The following is a 17,515-nucleotide window of genomic DNA, read 5'->3' as shown; positions in this document are numbered from 1 at the left end:
CTGTACCCTCCTCTTGCCTCATTCCGTTAATTTCTCTCTCCGTTCATCTCCGTCCACATGTGCATTTTTCTCGCTGTCTTGTTTTATCTGTTCAGCTACTTGCCCATCTACTTATTCATCCATCATCTGTCCATTCCTTCTTCCGTTTATCCATCTACCCATCCATCATCCATCCATCCATCATCCATCTGTCCATCATCCATCCTTATCCATCCTTCCATTTAACCCCCCCATCCATCCATTCACTTACTGATTGATATTATTTTTGAAACATTTGAGAGAACATTGGAAACGTATGGCCCTTACTATATCTAAATATATCTGAGTCTTATTCCTAAGAATAAGCATATTCATAACTTCTTTCTGTACCCTCCTCTTGCCTCATTCCGTTAATTTCTCTCTCCGTTCATCTCCGTCCACATGTGCATTTTTCTCGCTGTCTTGTTTTATCTGTTCAGCTACTTGCCCATCTACTTATTCATCCATCATCTGTCCATTCCTTCTTCCGTTTATCCATCTACCCATCCATCCATCATCCATCTGTCCATCATCCATCGTCCATCATCCATCCATCATCCATCCATCATCCATCCATCCATCATCCATCCATCCATCATCCATCCGTCCATCATCCATCTGTCCATCACCCATCCATCCATCCATCATTTATCTATCTGTCCATCAATCATCCATCCATCCATCATCCATCATCCATCCATCATCATCCATCCATCATCCATCCATCCATCATCATCCATCATCCATCCATCATCATCCATCCATCATCATCCATCCATCATCATCCATCATCCATCCGTCCATCATCCATCCATCATCATCCATCCATCATCATCCAACATCCATCCATCATCATCCATCCATCATCCATCCGTCCATCATCATCCATCCATCCATCATCCATCCGTCCATCATCTGTCCATCACCCATCCGTCCATCATCCATCCATCCATCGTTTATCTATCTGTCTATCAATCATCCATCCATCTATCATCCATCCGTCCATCATCCATCCGTCCATCACCCATCCATCATCCATCTATCTGTCCATCAATTATCCATCTGTCCATCATCCATCCGTCCATCATCCATCCATCATCCATCATCCATCTATCTGTCCATCAATCATCCATCCATCATCCATCCGTCCATCATCCATCCATCATCCATCAATCTGTCCATCAATCATCCATCCATCCATCATCCATCATCCATCCATCCATCATCCATCCATCCATCATCCATACATCTATCTGTCCATCAATCATCCATCCATCCATCATCCATCATCCATCCATCCATCACCCATCCATCCATCACCCATCCATACATCATCCATCCGTCCATCATCCATCCATCCATCATCCATCCATTCATCCATTTTCTGCCCTCCCTCTCCTTTCCCTTCCTTCCTCATCCATCTACTTGGGAATTCCTCTCTCCACCAGTCATCTAACCTTCCCTCCACCTAGCATTGACGGGAGAATCTCTGTGTTCCAGGCCCTGCTCAAGGATGTGGGGCTAAACTGGAGAGAGACTGGTTCTTGCCTTTGGAGAGTAATTCCCAAAGAAGCTGAAACAGCTCTGGGAGGACTAGTGTGAGGGTGTCAGGGCTGACATCTAGTACAAGGCGGAGACTGTCCCAGTGGACCACACCCAAGGACACTTGGTCGACCTCCATTGCGTCAGTCAAATGTAGCCAGACATGGGCTGTCTGACTATTCCTAGTCTAGGTTGGAGGACCAATGTCTTTGACTCCCTGGAGGAGGAGGCCATGCCCCAGGGGGGATCTGAGGGGGTGGAGCAGGGTCACATAGAGCGTGACGTTTGGATGTGACTGAGAGGTCAGAGGGCCACAGGTGGGTGTAGGGAAGAGTGCGAGAGACCAGACTGTCCTTGTTTAGGGCCAGGGCCCAGTGAAGAGAGTCCCGGACACCTGGACATGGCCCCCGCCAGGAGCCTTGTCCTCGGGGCCTACGCTCCAACCTTGCATGAGCCTGGCCTCCCGCCTGTCTCCAGGTGATGCCAAGCCTGGCTGATTCATAGAGTGTGTTGGGGAATTGACAGAAACCTGGGTCTGGTGGGTTCCTGCCCCTGCCCCTGGGCAAGCCTTCTCCCTGAACGCACAGTCAGTCCCCACTCATGGAACACACCTGCCTTGTGCTGCTTTAGCTACAAACGCTCACTGCTGGGGCTGGGGGGGGGCAGCTATTCCTCATATGGCCACCAGGGGTCACTCTCTGACCATGAAGGGCTCTGGGAGAGCAAGGTAGAGGCTGGAAAGCTGGGGTGGGGGTTGTGGCTACAGGGAAGGGGTGTCCACTGAGGGGCACTACACCTCAGTCCTAACCAATCCCTCCTAATGCCCGAGATCTCCCTTTCTGAGAAGCAGAAGGTTAGAACTGCCATCCCCATGAACATCCAGGTTGGGGTCAAACAGGGTGTTACTTACAAAGCCACTCAGAGTCCCTGTGTGCCTGCTTAGAACTGCCATCCCCATGAACATCCAGGTTGGGGTCAAACAGGGTGTTACAAAGCCACTCAGAGTCCCTGTGTGCCTGTGGGTGTGAGAGCAAGCAGCTCCCAAAACTTTGAGCCTGTGCAGGGGAGGGAAGATCTGATGTGGTAGGAGAGTCCCCATGCCCCTCTCCTTCCACTGGACACACACAAGGCTCTATGAGTTCAGCTCTGCTGGGGCTGGACGGTAGATTGAGACTCGGAGAAGCCAGGCCTCCGACTCTGCCTGCCTGCTGCTGTGGTCCCACTGTGTGCTGAAGCAGGCCTGTTCTACAGGACCTTGTCTATCCGTACCATCATGCATGGCTGCAGGCAAGGTCTCAAGGCTTGGGTAGGCATATTCCTTAGTAGCCAGGAGACTTTCTAGAAAGTCTGAGGAGCCCTCTAGGCCCTGGGTCCTAGCCTGCTCTTCTCTGGGATACTTTGGTGGCCATGGGCTTTCCCACTCGAGCCGTTTCCCACTCGAGTCATGGTTCTGTCTGCCTGACATTTTCATCACACCCCCACCCATTTCTGCAGATATAGAAGTGACTGTCTCATCCCGGAGCCAAATGCTGGGCCAGATCCTAGTGTCCAGGTTTGAAACCTGACTCCCCCATCTCCAGCCTAGGCATGAGTACAGTCAACTGCTCTGTTTCTCGTTCTTTTTAAATCTTGTATTACTTTGTGTGTGTGTGGCGGGGGCGTGGGGGGTGTACATGCACCATACAAGTGTGTGGAGGTCAGAGGACAACTTTCAGAGTCATTTCTCGCCTTCCATCTTATGGGTCTTGTTGGTGAGCCGGGGCCGTCGGTCTTGTTAGTGAGCCTGGGCCGTCAGTCTTGGTGGAAACCTCCTTTGCCCCGTAAGCCATCTTCCAGCCTCTTCTTCTCCCTTTGCCTCTTCTTCCTCCTCTTCCTGTCTCTCCCTTTCTCTCTGCCTCTGTCTCTCTCTGTCTCTCACTCTGTCTCTGTCTCTCTCTGACAGGGTCTCGTAAGCTGAGGATGACCTCAAACCTTTGATCCTCCTACCTTCACGTTCCGAGTGCTGGGGTTGTAGGTGCGCACCACCGCACCAGTGTTAGGCAGCACTGGGGAGCGACCCTACTTGCTGGCAAGCACTCACCAACAGGGCCACATGCCCAATCCTCAGTTTTCTTTCCTGCAGCATGGGCCATAACCGTGCCCGCAGCATGGGCCCTGCTGAGGAAAATCAATGTGATGGAGCTGAGCAAGGTGCCTGGCCTGTTGCAGGAGGTCACAGGATAGCTGTGGTGATGATAACACTGTCTGAGGAGCGTGGAGTGGTCTAGCCATCTGGTGCAGAAAGGACCAGGCAGAGCAGGAGCATCAGGGTAGACTTCCCAGAGGAAGCAGCCAGCAGCAGGGTTTATAGCAGATGAAAAGGGAATGGGATGAGGTCAGGAGGCGGGGCACCGTGGGAGCAGGGTCAGGAGGCAGGGCACCGTGGGGGGTCAGGAGGCGGGGCACCGTGGGAGCAGGGTCAGGAGGCGGGGCACCGTGGGAGCAGGGTCAGGAGGCGGGGCACCGTGGGAGCAGGGTCAGGAGGCGGGGCATCGTGGGAGCAGTGGAGGGAGGCGGGGCACCGTGGGAGCAGGGTCAGGAGGCGGGGCACCGTGGGAGCAGGGTCAGGAGGCGGGGCACCGTGGGAGCAGGGTCAGGAGGCGGGGCACCGTGGGAGCAGGGTCAGGAGGCGGGGCACCGTGGGAGCAGGGTCAGGAGGCGGGGCACCGTGGGAGCAGGGTCAGGAGGCGGGGCACCGTGGGAGCAGGGTCAGGAGGCGGGGCACCGTGGGAGCAGGGTCAGGAGGTGGGGCACCGTGGGAGCAGGGTCAGGAGGTGGGGCACCGTGGGAGCAGGGTGATGCCGTCCACTACAGCAGGGTGGACTCCTGTGTAAGTAGAGCAGTGGAGATGCGGAGTGGACATGTGGGTGCTGAGAGGACTTGCTGGGTCCTCAGAGCTGTGCCCAAAAAGGCAGTGTGGAGGCACCGTCCTGCTGGGACAGGAGTGTGGGCTTCCCTGGCCACCAGGGTCTCCATGATCCCGAGCTGTAGAGCTGCGGGGTTTCCTTTATTCCGGTCTTGTGGAGCTGTGGTGCTGCTGGTGGTGGTCATGGGGTATCTTACTGTTTTTAGGTAGTGTTTAGTTACTGAGAACATCGCTGCCTCCCAACAACAGGCTTTGACCCAGGCATTCTGAATCCCACTCACAGATGAGCAGCACCTGTCGGATTCCGTTCCCTCTCCGGTCCCCTTCCCTGCTCATCTCCAGTGTGGTAGGTGGGGAACAGACAGAAGGCATTTCCTCGGATCCGGGAGCCCAGCGCAGCACAGGGGATCACCTCCCACCTTGTGGTCTCTGAGCGGCTTGTCCTTGTTGGTAGTATCAAGCCTGCACAAGTACCATTAACTTCTGAGTAAATATGACCCAATTTTTGTGTTTCCCAGACTTACTAATAGTCTCCCCAGTTCTTCAGTTCTTATCTAACTGTTATATGTGTGCATATGCACTATAAAAATAACCTTTGGGGGAAAAGTAAGCATCAGCCAGGTGTGATGGCACACGCCTTTAATTCCAGCACTCAGGAGGCAGAAGCAGGCAGATCTCTGAGTTCAAGGCCAGCCTGGTCTACATAGTGAGTTCCATAGTGAGTTTCATAGTGAGACCCTGTCCTCATCCCACCAAATCCATCTCCACTGTCAGTTTTCCCTCACCCCCCTCCCAGCCTGTCCTGAGTGGTCACTAATCCTGTTTCTGTTCTATTTGATTTTCATCCGGGACATCTTATATACACAGACTCCTACAGCGTGTGGCCTGTTGTGTCTGGCTTCTTTCACACGCCTGTCTTCAGTGTGTGTCCTCACAGTGTCTGTATCAGGATGTCGTTCCTTCCGGTGGTAGAGTAGCCTCCCGCAGGGTGGCTGTACTGCCCTCTGTCCATCCGCTCATCCGCGGACAGATGTCTGAGTAGTTTTGGCTTGAGGCGTCAGGAACAGAGCTGCTGCAAACAGCCACAGGCACGTCTGCAGAGACTCATGGGAGTACACCCAGGAGGAGTGGCTGTGTGGGGAACCCACGGGTTGTTTTCCGAAGACCTGCAGCACTTGCAGCTCCCAGCAGCCATACACAAGGGCAGCTCTGCCGGTCCTTACCAGCCCTCGTCCATCTTTTTGATTCCGGCGTCGGTCCTCAGTGGAGAGCATCTCTTCAGGGTCTTTGCCCTTTTATAAGTTGCGTTCTGAGTTGCTTTGTTTTTCTTGAGTTGTGAAAAGTCTACATGTTCCAGGTACAGGCTCTTTAATAGACACACGACTACAAACACTTCCTCCCATCCTGGGGATCTCTCTGTCATCTGGGAGTAGGAAGGTGTTTTTCTCATCTTTCCTTCTCTCCCTCTGCTGTGAGCTCTGCTGGGACTCTGATATTGCCTAGAGCAGTGTGGTGGCCTCCAGGGCAGCTAATGCCCCTCTCTCTTCTGCTTTCCTGTCTTTGGGAGCTACCCCTCTTTCCCTCCCATCCCCCCTCTTTCCCCCCCTCTCTCTTTCCATTACTGTATGGGTTTTGGAAAATAGAGGCTCAAATGGGAGAGACTTGACCTCTATGAGTCACCCAACGGCCCATTGGCACTCTGTCTTGGGTCCTATGAGGAGAAGGTACCTTGGGTTTAGAACTGGGCCTACCTCAGGCCATGGGAACCAGGCCCACCAGGCCTGCCTGCCTGACACTCTGGCCTCTTTGCTGTGTCTGATGCCTGTGGACTGTCTGCTCTGCCTTTCAGAAGATGCCCAATGTCCGAGATCACGACGCCTCTGTCTACCTCCGCCTGCAGGGGGATGCCTTGTCTGTGGGTGGCTACGAGGCTAGCCCCATCTTTTGGGAGGAGGTGAGACATCAAAGGCTCTGTGGTGGAGAAGCAGAGGTTCCCCGGCCCCACCCAGCTTGACTCCCCAAGACCCCAACATTCAGGTATCACAGAAGAGGGAGCAGCTGCTGCAGACCCTCAGTGAGAAGCCCGAACTCCAGAGGAGTGCAGGAAGGTCTCAGACCTTTCCAGTTGCAATGCTGGGCGTTCCCTTCCCTGCCCCTCCCTGGGGGCTGCAGTGAGGCCTCCTTGGTCTGGTGGCTCCCCAGCAGCCTCTGGGCTGGTGTACAGGCCATGGGAACACATGACCTTACCATTCACATTTAACATGTAACAGTCATTTAACAGTCACATGACTGTTCTGGGCCAAATGTTGCTTTACTTTCTGGGGAAGGGGAGAGGATAAGATAAAAGCCCTTGCCTCAAGGTGCCTTTAAATTGGTGGGGAGACAAGAAATAAGAGAGAAATAGTGCAGCGTGGATAGTGACTGTACCCTGAATATAATTAGCAGGTTACAGATCAGCCAGGGAGACTGGTGGCCAGGGCAAAGGCACAGGTGGTCTGGGTGGGCACCTGTTCAGGTTGTGGTGGGGGCCTTGGGGAAGCTCCAGACGCCCTTCTCAAAGGGCGAAGGGATGTCAGAGGGCCAATGGCAGGGGAGTGGTTGGCAGCGCTGACTTGTAGAGGGTTTTGTGAGCTTATGGTGGGTCATGGGAAAACATGGAGGGTTCCAGAGCAGGGCAGGTGTTATATAATTCGAGAGAATGGGTTAGAGTCAGGGAGCCAGTGCCCAGCTGAAGACCACAGAAATAACTCAGGGCAGCTAAGTGTGGTGGATCCAGGTGGGTAGGGGGAGTCGGTGGATTATAGCCCACAGGAAAGCCCCATCCTTTGACTCAGATTCTGACCCAGTAGAAGCCAGCCTCGTGCCCCACCTGGCGAGGGTCAGCCTGTACCCCACGCAGGCCTGGCAGGGGTTCCCTGTTCCTGCCTCTGCAGGTGTCGGACAAATTTGCCTTCGGCCTCTTTGACCTAAACTGGGACGTCTTCACCCAGCACATTGAAGGTGCCATCAACCGTGTCCCTGTGCTGGAGAAGACAGGAATCAAGTCCACGGTGTGTGGCCCGGGTAAGTGTGGCTGGGGCCAGGTGAGGCTGAGGCCAGGGCAGGCGTCCTTGAGTTCCTCTGGGTGACACCTATTGGTAACAGTGCTCTTCCCAAGGGTGACCCGTCTCTTGTTACCTGATTTGCGGCTCTGGGCCTGACTGGCAGGCTTTTATTTTCCGTTGCGGGAGAAAGCCCTACCTAGTAAGGACAGCAGTTTATCCCTGGACCCTGATCCCTCCACACTAAGATCTTGGACCCTAGGCCCCACTCATTTATAGTGTTTTCATCTGTAAAATGGGAAAGAAGGTCCTGTCCCAGCACTGTGTGAAACACAGCAAGGACACGAGGGACTGACGCTTTCCTGGATACAACGCTCATGGGTAGGAACCCCAAGTTCTGCACCCAGTGCTTATCTCCCTGGCCAGAACCCCCCGGCCCTCACCTCGTCCCCGGTCTTTGGGTAGCCAGCACTCAGTAGGGTTAGAGACCAGCTGAGGACAGAAAGATTCTTGACTAGGCCCCTGAGTCCCAGCCTCCTCGCTGGCCTCCAGGAGGTGCTCAGCTCCCAGATGCCTCCTGTGGATTAGCCACAGAGCAGCCATTGCTTACAGAGCATCTCGGGCTCCTTCCCAGAGTGGGAGTGCAGGACTACTACCTGAGGGTTCTGGCAGAGCTCTTGTCTGGAAAGCAGGCTCACAGTGCCCCTGGAGGCTGACACTCAGGTAGACACCTTGTGGATGAGAAACCCAGGGTGAGGCTAGGGCGGGGGGCAACTTAGTTACTCTTCCTGTTACTGTGATTAAATACTCTGCCAAAAGCAACTTAATGGGGAGAAAGGGCTTATCGTGGCCCGCGGTTCAGAGGTACAGTCCACCGTGGCGGAGGAGTCCTGCCCACATGAGCTTGAGGCAACTAATGTTGCCCTGATGCTCAGGCAGCGGAGTGACAGAGCCTGGTGCTCAGTGCTTCTCCCTCTTATACAGCGCAGATCTAAGCCTAGGGAACGGTCTTCCCATCTCAGCTAACCTAATCTAGAAAGTTCCTCACAGGTATGCTGGAGGCTGGTCTCCTAGGTGATTATAGATCCTGTCTAATTAACAATCAGTATTAACCATCAGAGGGCCAGTTGGTGCTGTACTGTGTTGTAGGCATGGTGGAAACTTGTGGTACCCACAGAAGCTAAGGGCTAGACCCCCTCCTTCCTGTAGGATGAGAGTCAAGTTCAAACAGATGTGGGGTAGCCCGAAAGGAAACTGTGTCTTGGGTTTGATAGGCTGAACAACCCAGGTCTCAGAGCCCCTGCATACCACAGTGGGAGGTAGAGACAGAGTACTGGTCAGTGAGAGTGGTAAGGGGCTAAGAAGCCGAAGGCTGGGTCCAGACCAGCCACTTCTGAGTCCTATGATTGAAAGGGACAGAAGGAGCCAGGAGGTCAAAGGACTTCCACGGGGCAAAGTGACTAGGCCAGCTCCAGAGACAGGAAAGGTTCCAGCTGGAGGGGACTGTGGCCCTCGGGAGAATCCAACCCTCGCTATCTGGATATGCCTGGTGACTGACTACACAGCGGCCAGCTTGGCCTGTGTTTGTCTGTGTGGCTCATGAGGAAGGCTGTAGCCCAGGGAACAGCCCCAGGAAGGCCAGATGGAGCCGGCAGCCAGCCACAGTGAGCAGGCTGTGAGTGTGCCTGATCTGGGGCGTGGGTGAGGGGCTATGACTCACGTCCCTGCTCAGCCGGAGTAGGACTGATGGTGAGAAACACAGGAAGAATCCCAGGGGCACGAATGTCCCCAACGGCTCTCTCCATCTAATTATCCCAGGAACTGTCATTCCCCCATGGAGCCCTATTTTGGGGGAAGTGCGCATTCAAGGACAGCTTGGGTCTGGTCTCCCACCGCTGAGGGTAGGTTTGGGGTGGGGGGAGTTAGCATTTCTCCTTGCCAGGTAGCTAAGCAGCCTTGGGCCTCCAGAAGGTCAGAGATGTCCCAGCCCTTGACCTAAGAGCTTAAAGGCTTGGACAGAGAGTTCAGAACCAAGGTAGAGTGGTGAATTCAAGTCCTGCCACCCGCTCTCAGCCTTGCCTGTGTTAAACATCCTGGGGACTCCGGTTTCCATACCTGCCCTCCTGACCTAAGTTGTGCCCTTTAGTTCCTGAAAAACTTCCCAGAACTTCTCTCTCACCTTCTTAGGCTGGTCGTGGCTCCTGTCACCTTCTCCAGCCTCTCTGATCCTGCACAGGTGGCTGTTCCAGCCTCACTTTGCCCTGGGGAATATCCGACCTCCACTGTAGACCTTCCTCCCCTCCTGCTTGGAGAACCGATGGCCCACCCCCACCATGGCCTCACATCGGCCTCTGTTTGACCTGCCGGGACTGTCAAGCTGTTTGTCGCCGCAGACCAGATTCTTCCACTTCTCCACTGGTTCTGCAACACAGCGTCTGTTGTTGTCTTAACCCCACTCATTGGCTCCTCCTCTGCCTCTCTCAGTGTGCCCATCCAAATGCTAAGTCCTTTGAGAGCACACAGAGCTAAGTGTGCAACCCCAAGGGAAATACTGGGCTTGTATTTGGGCAGCATGTGTAGCTGGCAGATCTGGAAACCTGCTGTCTCCACTCACGGCCTGTATCAGAACCATTTCATGTTGCCTAACAGAATGGCCAGCTTTCCCCTTACGCATTCTGGTACTGATGTCCATCAGTGGAGGCCATCTGAGAAACGAGAGGCTCAGTTTGTTGACCCTGTCTTCCCCTGACCTTGCCAGAGCTGCTTCCTTTTGCCCTCTGAGGTGCCCACAGCTTCCTGGTTCCAAAGCCGGTTACTTTTCAGCGCAGACGCCTCCTGTCAGCAAAGGTTGGGTACTGATTGCCTCTGAAGAGCAGGATGAGGCTTGTTAAGCTCCCCACCTGCAGAGGTTAAGAACCTGGGATTGGATCGGGGCAGCTCTGCTGGGGGGCAGGAGCATAGCAAACCCCAGCAGGCACCTGCCCCTTCTGTGACAGACACTGGGCAGTGCTGTTCATGTCATGCAGGGTCGCAGGGAGCAGCCAGCTCCTCGGTGACCTTAGATTCCTCATCTTGCTGCACTTTTTGAGACATGAGGGTGTCTTACTTGAGCGTACCGTCCTGTCTCCCTTACTTTTCTGTCGGTTCCACTGGGGTGGAATTCGTCTTGTTCAGAGCCGCCTCCAAGAGCCAGGCACGTGATAGGAGGGCACGACGTCTGTAGACTATCCCAGTCCTGTGGAGTAAGTGCTGTCATCTCAGTGGTTCATATAGGAAGACCAGTGCTCCGAGAGAGATGCAGCAACTTGTCTTCAGGCCGAGCGAGGACCAATTCAGGATGGTGGGTGCAGAGTCCCTCTGCCACCATGCTCTGGTCTCTGAGGCACCCTGGTGGCAGAGCTGGAGGCTCAGTCCCCTCTCTCAAAGAATGTATGATCGATCATTCATTCATTCATTCATTCATTCATTCCAGAGTGTGTATCGAAGACCTGGCTGGGCTCTGTGCTGGGTCTGGGGACATGGCTGCCAGCAAGGCTGGGTCCCTGCCCTCCTTGCCCCATGGACAATGACACAACAGGATGGTGGGTCAGTGAGGGGAGCTGAGTCAGAGGAAGGGCCCTTGTTGGTTGGACAGTGACAGTGGCCTTGATGAGCCCATGAGGCTGGTCAGGTCACAGGCCTGGTACTGATGACTGGTGCTCAGGGGGACAAAGGCAGGAGAACCAGAGGGGCTTCCTGAGGGAACAGTACTGCTCTGGGTGTCAAGAACAGGAACGTCTGCACAAAGGGGTCACTCAAGGACCCCACATCCCATCCCTACTGTCCTAGGACACCCCACATCAAGAGCCCGAGGTCTAGCAGAGCCTGAGACCTCTGTTCTTTTCAGAATCCTTCACACCTGACCACAAGCCCCTGATGGGGGAGGCGCCTGAGCTCCGCGGCTTCTTCCTCGGCTGTGGTTTCAATAGTGCAGGTGAGGGGGTCCTGAGAGTGAGGCCCCCGTTCCTCAGATCCTGGGGGATCCCCGGTGGTGTGGAGACAAGGAGGTCTGTGTGGTGGGGTGCAGCCCTGCTGTGGGCATATGGCCCTCCTCCCCCCTGGTGTGTAAGAGCAGGGTTTGGGTGGGGCTACCATGGAAATGGGGCCCCAGAATTAGATGTGGAGGCCCGGGGAGCAGGCTGCAGCTCTGTGCTCCCATCCCACCAGGCATGATGCTGGGTGGTGGCTGTGGGCAGGAGCTGGCCCATTGGATTGTGCACGGACGCCCATCAAAGGACATGTACAGCTACGACATCAGGCAAGTGGACCGGCAGAAGCCAGAGAGCAGGGCTGTCTGTGCCAGGACAGCAGGGCACAGCACAAGGGCTGTTTCGGGAACGAGGCTCCCTTGAAACCCAGACAGCCTTTTGGAAGGAGAATCAGCGAGGGAGGAGGGAAGGAGGCAGCGGGTGGTGGGTGGTGGTATTGAGGGACACTGGGTTTGGAAGTCCACGGCCTCTATGGTTTCCAGGGTTCCACCCGACCCTCTGTCCTCATTAGCAGGATCCCATCATCCCACTTCACAGGTGGGGAGACTGAGGCTGGGGAGCCAGCCCAGCTGAGATGGTCGTTTGTATACACACAGCGACCAGGCCCTGGGCTCCCTGGCTGTCAGCCATGCCTTCACTCTAAGGCAGGGTGGCCAAGCATGAGTCAGACCCAACATTGGGAAGGCTCTGCCCCATGGCACAGGGCAGTCCTGTGCTGTTATCAGGATCTGGAGCCACAGACAAGCCAGTGGTATAGGCGCAGAAGTCTGTGGGGGAGCCCTGGGCACTGCTGAGCCATGTTGCCTGACTAAATGCTGACCGCAGGAGCTGGGAGGCATCTCAGGGCTACAAGACCTTCAGCAAGTCTGAGCCATCTCTTAGAGGACAGGACACAGAGACAGGGCTCCCCACCTCTCCTCTTATCCAGGCTCCAGGTCCTACCTCCAGGACAGGCATCCTGAGTGGTGCAGCGTGGCCCATGCCTAGGGCCACACCAGGTACTGCAGGCCACTGCAGGGACTTAGCAGCTGGACGGGAGTTCTGTCTGCAACTCTTGGCTAACAGGCTCTTGGAGGGACCCAGCTGCCCTGTTGGACTGACATGGGGACAGGGTGGAGGAGCTGCTGGCTCAGCTCAGGGTACCCCACAGTCCTGCTAAGCCAGTCCCTTCCTGGCTGAATGAGGACACTGCACCCATGGGGGAGGTGATGTCTGGCCACCATGGAGACAGATGGCCGACTCTGAGATCCCTGGAATGCCCCTCCCTGCCTGGCTCCTGGCACTGTGAGGTCAGCCCGGCAGCCCCTCAGAGGCTGTCTGGGGCTGTGCCCATGCTTTCCTCCCAAAGAACATTCCAGAAACGATACAGCTGCAAGGAGCCTCAGGGAAGGGCCTCGTTGCAAACAGTAGAGCAGCGCGGCCTGATTTCCCTCCGTTGTGTGGTCAGAGTCGCAGGGGTGCCCTCAGTGCCAGCCTCGCAAAGGCAGGGCTCTAGCTCAGACCCTAGATTACTCGAGATCACGTGTACCCATGTAGTGTGCCCAAGAAACAGCCACTATCAGGACCAGCTGTGTCTCCCCCTACCCCGAGACCTGTCAGAGAGAGAGAGAGAGAGAGAGAGAGAGAGAGAGAGAGAGAGAGAGAGAGAGAGATTGAGTATCTCTCCTCTGTGCCCATTATTTCCTGATGAATCATGTTTATAACCCCAGAATGTCAAGGGCAGGATACACTCCCTAGTCCTCATGTATGTCAGGGACTTGCCTAGGTAGGGCAGCCAACACTGAGTCCTGGGCATGTCTGGACCCCAGCTACATGGAAGGGTCCCAGGGCTCACCCAGTACCAGGCAGCCTCCAGAACATAGCAGCTGACTCCCCCCACAACAGAATAGACAGTTCTCATCAGCCACTCCGACATCACCAGTTGTGCAGCCCTGGGCCAGTTCCTTCTCTTCGTTGAGCCTCAGTTTCTGCATCTGTGAAATGGGAAGGTCAGGTCACCCTACCCTTCTCCTCTAGGCATCCTGGGCCCATGTATGTGGCCATTTCACCCAACCTGGTGGAGACCAGAGGGAGTGTGGACTGTTCTCCCCAGGACATCCTTGGCCGGGTCAGCTGTGGGAGGAGTAGTTCATTACTAAGTGAAGACAGGGGTCCAGACCGCTGCAGGCTGGGACCCTGACAGGCTGTCCCTAAGCAGTGACTTGTCCCCTCTGTCTGCTACAGGCGCTTCCATCACTCACTCACGGATCAGCCCCGCTGGATCCGTGAGCGCAGTCATGAGTCCTATGCGAAGAACTACTCGGTGGTCTTCCCCCACGATGAGCCCCTGGCAGGCCGCAACATGAGGAGGGACCCCCTGCATGAGGTATCCCAGGCATGCACAGACAGAGGCACCCTCCAGGAGGGCTTTGGGGTGTTGGGGCCATAGACCCATGAGGGGTGCCACACTCTAGATCATGCCCTGGTGTTCCCTGAGCTGTGGGCAAGGCACTGCATGGGTGCTGGAGTGGGGGAGGGAAACCCGGCTCCTGCCAGGGGCTTCCAGCTGAGTAGAGAGGCAGAGTCTCCAAAAGCAGACGTGGGAGCTGGAGAGATGGCTCAGTCAGTAAAGCTTTTGTCTCAAGGCCCCAAGTTCAAGCCCAGAGCCCGTGTATAACAACTTGGGCGTGGGGGTGCGTGCTTGTGACCCAGCACTGGGGAGGCAGACACAGGAGGCTCCTGGGGATGCCCTGGTCAGCCAGTCTAGCCTAGCCAGTGAGCTCCAGGTTCAGTGAGAGACTGAATCAAAAAACAAAGTGGATGGCACCTGAAGACCAAGGTTGTCCTGTCCTACACACACACGAACAGCTGTGGGGGTCTGCCCTGATGCTGTAACAGTGAGGGAGGTGGGGGCTTGGTGAGTGTGTACAGGCAAATGTCACAGGGGCAACCAGGCCATGCACATGGGGAGAAAGGTTTGTGCTTATAGAGTGTGCTTGGGATACCTTCACCGTTGGCGAGCGTCTACGGACATGATGAAACCCTTTGCTTGGGGTCCCTGCCTCCATTTTGACATCCTGTGTTGGGGTCCTGCCTACTTGGGGTAGGAGTGAGGTCCTGTCACTGATTCCTCAGTGTGGAGGACTCAGGGAAAGCATGTCATGCCATGTGTCCTGGGGGAGGAGGCAGGTACAGCTGAACTCTGTCTTTGCCCACAGTGAGAACCAGGGGTCCCCATCTCAGACACACTTGTTCTTGGAGCCCCTGCCCCCATGCCAGCTGGTCAGCTTGGCCCTTCTGAACTTTAGAGGAAGGAGTCTTTCCCTGCGTCTTTCCTGATGTAATTTATTTTCAGACGACCCTCTTTACAGTGCTGCATTGTGTCAGCAAATTTTTTTTCATGGTGAAGTTATAGAACACAGGTTGGCTGTTCATACCGCTGTAAAGTAACACTTTGGGGTGCTCATCCCGTCACTGTGCTGTCAGCCACACTGTGTCCGTACAAATCCACTACACGCTTGTCTCCCCAGAAGGAAACTTCGTGCCCTTGGATACCCGTCCTTACCATCCCTCCACCACGCTCCAGCTCCCTGACTCCATGAATCTGCCTGTCCCTCTGTGGATCCATCGTCCTTCTGTGGATCCTCCTGTCCCTCTGCGGATCCTCCTGTCCCTCTGTGGATCCTCCTGTCCCTCTGTGGATCCCCTGTCCCTCTGTGGATCCATCTGTCCATCTGTGGATCCTCCTGTCCCTCTGTGGATCCCCTGTCCCTCTGTGGATCCTCCTGTCCCTCTGTGGATCATCCTGTCCCTCTGTGGATCCATCTGTCCCTCTGTGGATCCTCCTGTCCCTCTGTGGATCCTCCTGTCTCTCTGTGGATCCTCCTGTCCCTCTGTGGATCCTCCTGTCCCTCTGTGGCTTGACCTGTCTCTCTGTGGATCCATCGTCCTTCTGTGGATCCTCCTGTCCCTCTATGGATCCATCTGTCCCTCTGTGGATCCTCCTATCTCTCTGTGGATCCTCCTATCTCTCTGTGGATCCATCTGTCCCTCTGGGGATCCATCTGTCCCTCTGTGGATCCTCTGTCCCTCTGTGGATCCTCCTGTCTCTCTGTGGATCCTCCTGTCCCTCTGTGGATCCTCCTATCTCTCTGTGGATCCATCTGTCCCTCTGTGGATCCTCCTGTCTCTCTGTGGATCTGTCTGTCCCTCTGTGGATCCATCTGTCTCTCTGTGGATCCATCATCCTTCTGTGGATCCTCCTGTCCCTCTGTGGATCCATCTGTCCATCTGTGGATCCTCCTGTCCCTCTGTGGATCCTCCTGTCTCTCTATGGATCCTCCTGTTCCTCTGTGGATCCTCCTGTCCCTGTGTGGATCCTCCTGTCCCTCTGTGGATCCTCCTGTCTCTCTATGGATCCTCCTGTCCCTCTGTGGATCCATCTGTCCCTCTGTGGATCCTCTTGTCCCTCTGTGGATCCTCTGTCCCTCTGTGGATCCATCTGTCCCTCTGTGGCTTGACCTGTCTCTCTGTGGATCCTCCTGTCCCTCTGTGGATATTCCTGTCCCTCTGTGGCTTGACCTGTCTCTCTGTGGATCCATCGTCCTTCTGTGGATCCTCCTGTCTCTCTGTGGATCCTCCTGTCCCTCTGTGGATCCTCTGTCCCTCTGTGGATCTATCTGTCCCTCTGTGGATACTCCTGTCCCTCTGTGGCTTGACCTGTCTCTCTGTGGATCCATTCCTTCTGTGGTGGATCCATCTGTCCCTCTGTGGATCCTCTGTCCCTCTGTGGATCCATCTGTCCCTCTGTGGATCCTCTTGTCCCTCTGTGGATCCTCTGTCCCTCTGTGGATCCATCTGTCCCTCTGTGGCTTGACCTGTCTCTCTGTGGATCCTCCTGTCCCTCTGTGGATCCTCTGTCCCTCTGTGGATCCTCCTGTCTCTCTGTGGATCCTCCTGTCCCTCTGTGGATCCACCTGTCCCTGTGTGGATCCTCCTGTCCCTCTGTGGATCCACCTGTCCCTCTGTGGATCCTCCTGTTCCTCTGTGGATCTGTCTGTCCCTCTGTGGATCCACCTGTCCCTGTGTGGATCCTCCTGTCCCCCTGTGGATCCACCTGTCCCTCTGTGGATCCTCCTGTCCCTCTGTGGATCTCCTGTCCCTCTGTGGATCCATCTGTCCCTCTGTGGATCCATCTGTCCCTCTGTGGATCTCCTGTCTCTCTGTGGATCTACCTGTCCCTCTGTGGATCCACCTGTCCCTCTGTGGATCTGTCTGTCCTAAACACAGGCTGGAAAGGGAGCTGGGCCACTCTGGGGCTAGTGTAAGGACTTCATGCATTTATTTTTATGGCTGAATACTATTTCACTGCTGCCTACACCATATTTTGTTTTGACTGTTTTGAGAAAGTGTCTTGCTGTGTAGCCCTGGCTGACCTTGAACTTGTGATCCTCCTGTCTCAGTTTCCCCAGTGCTGGGATTACAGGGGTGCCTCACCATGCCTGGCTCTAAACAGTTTCTCGGTTTTTTTTGGTTTGTTTTTTTCATGACTTCTCTCCACAACCTCCAGTGCTAGGGCTCAAACTCAGGGCCTCATGCATGCTATACAAGTTCTCTACCACTGTGCTCCACCCCCAGCTGTACAGCATAAAGAGTTGGCAGAGGCAGCCGCTCCTTCCGTGGGTGATGGGAGCAGGGCTTCCAGGAATGTTGCTGTGAGCATCTGAGACCCTCTTCGTTCCTGGTGTACACAGACCTGGGAAGGGAGATATCGGGTCCCAGGTCAGCTTGGCTTTGGGGAGTGCTGTGGCCAGAGACTAATAATAGACCGTTGTCTCCTCCATGTTTTGGAATTGGGAGATTCAGTACCAAGCTGTCCCTCACCTTGTCCCCGACCGAGGTCCTCCTGACCGAGGAAGACCACTGTCTTGGTGTGTCTTCCCAGAGCAGAGAGCATCCCGGTCCCTCCTCTTTTAGGAGGGTTGGGATCCCACCTGTGACCT

The 17,515-nt window shown here is 55.2% G+C and overlaps 1 protein-coding gene across 6 annotated transcripts in view; it reads left to right on the top strand.

The window, feature by feature from the left end:
• Sardh (sarcosine dehydrogenase) overlaps window positions 1-17,515 on the top strand; it is a 71,154-nt gene that overhangs the window by 9,750 nt on the left and 43,889 nt on the right. For all 6 annotated transcript variants that reach the window (XR_003851242.1, XM_029568716.1, XM_029568715.1 and 3 more), the window contains 5 exons: window positions 6,315-6,419; window positions 7,399-7,528; window positions 11,393-11,479; window positions 11,713-11,803; window positions 13,758-13,899. Coding sequence is in view for 5 of the 6 variants with exons in the window: in XM_029568716.1 (XP_029424576.1) it covers window positions 6,315-6,419; window positions 7,399-7,528; window positions 11,393-11,479; window positions 11,713-11,803; window positions 13,758-13,899 (555 nt within the window). In the remaining variant the exon portion in view is untranslated. The remainder of the gene's footprint in view (window positions 1-6,314; window positions 6,420-7,398; window positions 7,529-11,392; window positions 11,480-11,712; window positions 11,804-13,757; window positions 13,900-17,515) is intronic.

Source organism: Nannospalax galili, unplaced genomic scaffold, assembly GCF_000622305.1.
Source record: "Nannospalax galili isolate Female #2095 unplaced genomic scaffold, S.galili_v1.0 scaffold300, whole genome shotgun sequence".
Classification (NCBI taxonomy): Eukaryota; Metazoa; Chordata; class Mammalia; order Rodentia; family Spalacidae; genus Nannospalax; species Nannospalax galili.
This window is presented reverse-complemented; position numbering and strand designations above follow the sequence as displayed.